The sequence below is a fragment of the Podarcis liolepis genome, assembly GCF_965112155.1.
Source record: "Podarcis liolepis genome assembly, chromosome: 15".
NCBI classification, from domain to species: domain Eukaryota; kingdom Metazoa; phylum Chordata; class Lepidosauria; order Squamata; family Lacertidae; genus Podarcis; species Podarcis liolepis.
In genome coordinates, this window is record NC_139566.1 from 22,678,083 (window position 1) to 22,685,059 (window position 6,977).

Genomic DNA, 6,977 nt, shown 5'->3' on the forward strand with positions numbered 1-6,977 from the left:
CCTCCACCAGCTAGCCTTGTCTGTCTCTCATTTGCTCCTCTTCTTTTGGTATTGGAGTGACTGAAATAGGCTTTCCCCCTTTTGCAACGAATCACACACCCCCCCCCTTCCCTGTTTTCCCTCTGGCTGACATCCTTTTAAGCATTGATTCTGCTCCTTTCCCTTAGGTCGGATCTCTGGTTGGAGGAGAGAAAGGGAGATGACCACAGAGGCGAGGGCAGTGGTTATGGGGAGTGCACCACGCCTCCCATAAGTGGCCAGCACCAAGCCAAGACCACCGGCTTATAAAGTGGGGCCAAGACAAACCAACGTTCCCCCAATGAGACCAGAGTCGTGAAGATAAGCACAGCACCCAGGCAGCCCACCCCCAGGAGAAGGAGGAGAGCCCCCCTCTGAGTCCACCAGCGGCTTCCTCCAAAACACCATCGCAAGCACCCAGCTCTGCCATCCGACCACTTTGCAAGCCAAGCTCCAAAGCCTCTTCTAAGACCCTTGACAAGTAAGTGCATCTCATCGTCTGGCTGGAGGTCTGCTAGACAATGTGCATCATGATGTAATGCGCACCTTTTGCCGTCAGATAAGCAAGGTATAGGCCGTTTACACTGCAAATTTGGATCCTTGGGAGAGTTCAATAATTGAGGTTCAGGTAAGGACAGAAAATTCGCCTGCAGGGAGAGTCTGGTTTTTAATGCAATAAAATAAAGAAACTTTATTAAAGTTAATAAAGGATTACAGTACTGTACTCACATTTTCAAACATACATTTTTAGCAATGAGGCCCGGGAACCTGCTTGTTTTCTTTCTTTCTTTCTTTCTTTCTTTCTTTCTTTCTTTCTTTCTTTTAAATGAAACTTCAGTTTCTAAATTCACATACTAGCAGCCAATTACAAAGAGGGACAAGGAATTAAGCAGTGAAGCATTATTGCAGTCGCAGGACAGCTTACTGCATCAGCAACCATGACCTCCTGCACTTTCGAGAATGTATATGTAGCATGAGGACTAGAAACCTGATTGATTCAAATAGAATGAGACTTGAGATTCTAAGATCACAGCACTCACAGCCTTGGCTGTTTGTGACCGTATCAACGGACGTTAACTACATAGCCATGAAGAGTCAAAACGAAGTTTTGAGGTAGCAAAACAGTCTTTTTTCTCTAATTCTTCCACTTATTCTGTACCTAATCCCCATTCTACCCTCAGCTTTCCACAATGGCCTCCTCCAAGCCCTTCCATGTGGTCACTCCGCTGCGGGTCAGCCCCCACCTCTCCAAATTGGCTGGTACCAAGGTCTACCTGAAGCTCGAAAATACCCAACCCACTTGCTCCTTTAAGATACGAGGCATAGGGAACTTCTGCAAAGCGGTAAGGAAAGAAGAAAGCTATATGGGGAAGGCTTGTAGCTCAGTGGCAGAGCAGCTGCCTTGAGTGCAGAAGGTCCCAGGTTCAATCCCCAGCCTGTCCAGGTGGGGCTGGCAGCGACTCCTGCCTAAAACCCTAGAGAGCTGCTGCCAGTGAGTGTAGGGAACACTGGGCCTCTTGTCGGCTTACTATAAGGTACATTCCCATATAAGACAAGAAAGAATGGTGAAGGTTGCTGCTGGTTTTCTCTACTGCCCTAGGATAGGCTGTAGCTCAGGTTAAGGCAGCTTGCGGTGTTCATATGATGGGACCTTTCTGGTGGGAAGTGATATTGCACATAATGGATATTGTTTAATCAGTTTAGGGAACGAGCTTGAAGCAAGCTGCTCCTCAGTCTGGCAGGTGCCATCTTTGTTTGGTGGAAAGGCTCCTTCTGGGAAGAATTGAATCAGGCAGTGAGCAGGCATGAAGTATTCAACAGAAGTATAGTGTCCAGATCAAGGGAAGCAATAGTACCACTCTAGTCTGTCTTGGTCAGACCACACCTGGAATACTGTGTCCAGTTCTGGGCGCCACAATTTAAGAAGGATGTTGACAAGCTGAAATGTGTGCAGAGGAGGGTGACTAGGATGATCAAAAGTCTAGGAGCCTTATGAGGAATGGTTGAAGGAGCTATGTATGTTTAGCCTAGAAAAGAGGAGATATGATAACCATCTTCAAATAACTAAAAGGGCTGTCACATGGAAGATGGAGCAAGACTGCTCTCTCCTGCTCTGGAAGGTAGGGCTCAAACCTCAACAGCTTCAAGTCACATGAAAGCAGATTCCAACCAAACATATGAAAAAAAACTTCCTTACAGTAAGAGCTGTTCTTTGGGCATTCTGCAAAGGTTTCGTTATGAGGTCAGGAGGGCAGAATCTGGTCCAGACCTGCCTGGAAAGAAACGTGGGTGCGTGGGGTTGTTCTTGCTGTGGTGTTAAGATGACTTCTGTTCACACATTCCTATTCTTCTGTTTTCACAGTGGGCCAAAAAACACTGCCAGCAGTTTGTCTGTGCCTCAGGTAATGTGGTTTTCTGTGGACACTGTCAGGGTTCCAGGGGTGGGGAGGATCCCGCTTGTGGAAGTTTCCCTTTGGGGCATCTGGTTGGCCACTGTGAGAACAGGATGCTGGGCTGGAAGGACTACTAGCCTGATTCAGCAGGCTTGTCTCATGTTCTTATCTGTACATGGGGGGGGGGATTACACTAAAATGCTGTCCAGTAGCACCTTAAAGACCAACTAAGTTAGTTCTTGGTATGAGCTTTCGTGTGCATGCACACTTCTTCAGATACACTGAAACAGAAGTTGCCAGATCCTTCTATATAGTGAGAAGGTGGGGAGGGGTATTACTCAGAAGGGTGGTGGGAATGGGAGATTGGCAGATAGCTGAGATGAGCCTATTGACGACTCTTAACGACTGTAATAGGTCTTACAGGAAAAGGCAAGGGGTGAGAAGGTGAGAAATGGCTTAGTCATGTATAATGAGATAAGGTGCTACTGGAAGGAATTTTTTTATTTTTACTATGGCAGACCAACACGGCTACCTATCTGTAACTAAAATGCTGGTGATTTTTGCTAGGATTTGGAAAAATGTTTCCACAAGCCAACATGGAAATAGAGACAGCTGAATTTAAGTTTGGAAAAATGAGAGAAACTGAAGTAGTGCAGGGAATCATTGGGTTTTTTTTTTCTTTTTTTTCTTATGTATTTTGTATTTTTAGATTGTGATTTTATATTGTGAACTGCCCTGAGACATGTGGGTATAGGGCAGTATACAAATTTAATTAATAACAAGAACAACAGTATGGTGGCTTAGAGGCTGAGCTGCAAATCAGAAAGTCCCCAGTTCAGATTTCACCTCTCCCACAAACTAGATGACTTTAGGCAGGACACCTAGATTATATCCAGAAGTCTTGTATGCCTTGGGTTGGCCTGGGAGGGAAGGCAACTGTCATAAGGTCTAGCATCATAGTGGTGTCAAATGGGCTTTCTTCCAGCGGGAAATGCCGGTCTTGCCGCTGCCTACTCTGCAAAACAGTTGGGGATCCCGGCTATCATCTTTGTGCCCCAATCAACACCAGCTATAACTATGGAGCGCATGGAAGATGAGGGAGCCACGGTATGCGTGCAACAGGTAAGTTTGGAAGGAAGATCAGCCTTAACCCTTTCCCTGGCTTATCACAGAAGAACAAAAGTTGGAAGCCTTTAAAAATCACCACCATCATCAAATAAATATTTCTTAGAATCCTAGCCTAATAACAAACTTCCTTTCCTCTAGACACTGGAGGAATGCCAAAACATAGCCAAGGAAATGGCAAAGGGATGCTCTAACTTGACCTACGTGCCTCCGTTCGATGACCCTCTCATCTGGTATGTGTTGTAATTTCTCCTTCGGTGGAGAAATTCAGTTCAGTTCGAAACAGTACCAGATTAGCCATTTTGAAGCAATACCTGAACTGAAGTGCGGCCATTTTGGCCACCTGGTGGCCATTTTATTTCCCCCCACAATGCCCCGGAATTTCAGCTGGGGCCTGGTATGCAGGAAGCAGGGAATATGTCAGGGATTTCCTGCCAAAATGGACTTCTGCAAAGGAAAAAAACCAGGCCAGATTTCTCCCCCTCCCCACAAATAAAAATGATGAGAAGTTTTGAATGCGCTCTTCTCTCAGTGCCCCCACCCCCAACTCTCTCTTCCCCACCCCTGACATTTGGTTTTGATGTTCTGGGTCCCCTCTGCTTTGCAGGGAAGGGCACAAGACCATGGTCACAGAGATGAAGGAGCAGATGGAGTCCACACCTGGAGCAATAATTCTCTCTGTTGGAGGGGGCGGCATGCTCTGTGGGGTGATCCAGGGCCTCCGCGAGGTGGGCTGGGACAACGTACCCATCATCGCCATGGAGACCCGCGGAGCCCACAGTCTGAATGCTTCCTTGGAAGAAAAGAAGCTGGTGACACTGCCCGAAATTACCAGGTGAGCTCACGGCACATTTGGTGGGGAACTAGGAGGGTAAAAGACTACCGCTTACCTCAGGGCAGAAGCCACTACTGGTAGTGTGACAGCTGATGTGAGCTGGTACCCATTGGGTCTGGTAAGGCGGAAGACAGGGAGCCCAACAGTAGGGGGCGCCAGAGCCAATGACAGGCAGAGCCAACCTTCTCCTAGTTTTGTCCCCATCCTCCTCCTTGTGGAGTGCTATAAGCAGCAACACTGAGACGAAGGAGGAGGTGGCAGATAGCCAGGCAAGTGAGGGGTGATGGAGGGCAGAAGAAACAATCAATACAATACAATACAATACAATACAATACAATACAATACAATACAATACAATACAATACAATACTGGGAGACAGTGCAGTGGTTATAGTGTCAGACAGCAGGATTCAAATCCCCACTTGATCATGAAGCTCAGTGGCTGAGACCAGTCACTGGCTGCCAGCCTAACCTACCTCACAGGGTTGTTATGGGGATTCAAGGAGGAAAGGGAAAACCACATGCACCACCTTGAGGGGAAGAATGGAGGGGTATAAATGCAACAGATAAATTAAAATGGCCTCATTGTCATTACACATTGTTCGCCTGAGCCAAATCCAACAAGCAAAATCCAGCCCACTGATCTTCCTTTTCCTGTTCTGGGTCCAGCGTTGCTACCACGCTTGGGGCAGCTACTGTGGCAGAGGAAGCTTTGAAGTTGGCGCAAGAGCACCCTGTCATATCACAGGTTGTCGACGACTCTGACGCAGTGGCAGCCATCGGGAAGTTTCTGGGTATGTATTCGCAAGACAGCTATCCTGTATTAATGCACTAATTGTGAACTCGTTCTCCATGTCTGGATAGTCAGTGCAATTATATGGTGAACTAGAGTTCCCGTCTTCTCTGACCATCGGCCATACTGGCTGGGGCTGATGGGTGCTGGAGTCAAATAAACTCTACAAGGCGCCACACTGGCTCTTGCTGCTCCAAGTGCTATTATGACTTTGTGCAGAACTGTATTGCAGGGGATTGCACGAGGTGAGCCTTTGTGTCCCTTCCAACTGTACAATACCAGTAGTCATTGATTTGTCCAATCCTCTTATTTGTTCAATCCTCTTTTGAGGATCAAGTGGTATATTGCACTTCAAATGCATGGCATGAATTACTTCTACTACTGATTACGTGGGTGGCACTGTAGTCTAAACCTAGGGCTTGCCAATCGGAAGTTGGGCGGTTTGAATCCCCGCAACGGGGTGAGTTCCCATTGCTCGGTCCCTGCTCCTGCCAACCTAGCAGTTTGAAAGCACATCAAAGTGCAAGTAGATAATTACGTACCGCTCCGGTAGGAAGGCAAACGGCGTTTCCGTGCGCTGCTCCGGTTTCGCCAAAAGTGGCTTAGTCATGCTGGCGACATGACCTGGAAAAACTGTCTGGGGACAAAATGTCTCCCTTGGCCAGTAAAGCAAGATGAGCGCCACAACCCCAGAATCGTTCACGACTGGACTTAACTGTCAGGGGTCCTTTACCTTTTCTTTCTTTTTTTCTACTGATTAAAAGGTAAAGGGACCCCTGGCGATTAGGTCCAGTCATGGCCGACTCTGGGGTTGCGGCGCTCATCTCGCTTTATTGGCCAAGGGAGCTGGCGTACAGCTTCCGGGTCATGTGGCCAGCATGACTAAGCCACTTCTGGCAAACCAGAGCAGCGCACGGAAACGTCGTTTACCTTCCCGCTGGAGTGGTACCTATTTATCTACTTGCACTTTGAGGTGCTTTTGAACTGCTAGGTTGGCAGGAGCAGGGACCGAGCAACGGGAGCCGACCCCGTCACAGGGAATCGAACTGCCGACCTTCTGATCAACAAGTCCTATTACAGATTACTCATGCCTTAATGGCAAGGAGAAACAGCACAGTTGGTTAGAGCATGGTGGTGATAACGCCAAAGTTGCAGGTTTGATCCCTGTATTGGATAGCTGCATATTCCTGCATTACAAAGGATTGGACCGTATGATCCTCAGGGTCCCTTCCAGCTCTAGGATGCTATGATTCAACATCTAGAAAACTTAAACGACCCTTTTGCCTGCAGACGAGGAGAGGATGCTGGTGGAGCCGGCGTGCGGGGCGTCCTTGGCAGCCGTCTACTGCGAGCTGACGAAAACGCTGCAAAAGGATGGTAAACTCCCCAACGAGCTGGAATCCATAGTCATCATTCTGTGCGGCGGCAACAACATCACCATGGAGGAACTGGATTGCTTGAAGGAGCAGCTGTCCTCAGATAACGGTGATCTCGTGGAGTGCGAGCTTGCCATGGCAACATGGAACAATCCATGCAACATTTTCGCGGCTTCGCTCCAAAAATCCATGGGGGCGTGTGCTCATTAAAACTCACGGCTGCTTCACCCACCCTGCTCTCCCAGAGCTCTGTGTTACCCCCCAGGTGGGAGCAGAGGAGTGGGCGGACGCGAAAACTGGGTTGCAATATACCTTGGTGCCTCGGGATTTGGTTGGATCACCAGCAGATACCCGAGAGTACTAGATCCCAGGAGGGATCGCTAGATTGCCAGGTGGTGGTTCGGGTTTCTGTGCAGCTGCCCCTCGTGGCGAGTTGC

The 6,977-nt window shown here is 48.2% G+C and overlaps 1 protein-coding gene across 2 annotated transcripts in view; it reads left to right on the top strand.

Annotated features, from left to right (window-relative positions):
- The window catches only part of LOC310694931 (L-serine dehydratase/L-threonine deaminase-like), a 31,166-nt gene extending 24,395 nt beyond the window's left edge, over positions 1-6,771 (top strand). For both annotated transcript variants that reach the window (XM_083478818.1, XM_083478817.1), the window contains exons 2-9: positions 168-499; positions 1,200-1,361; positions 2,381-2,420; positions 3,397-3,533; positions 3,678-3,769; positions 4,144-4,371; positions 5,041-5,165; positions 6,455-6,771. In XM_083478818.1, coding sequence (XP_083334944.1) covers positions 1,209-1,361; positions 2,381-2,420; positions 3,397-3,533; positions 3,678-3,769; positions 4,144-4,371; positions 5,041-5,165; positions 6,455-6,750 — 1,071 coding nt within the window. In that variant the 5' untranslated portion in view covers positions 168-499; positions 1,200-1,208 and the 3' untranslated portion in view covers positions 6,751-6,771. The remainder of the gene's footprint in view (positions 1-167; positions 500-1,199; positions 1,362-2,380; positions 2,421-3,396; positions 3,534-3,677; positions 3,770-4,143; positions 4,372-5,040; positions 5,166-6,454) is intronic.
- The last annotated feature ends 206 nt before the right edge of the window (positions 6,772-6,977 follow it).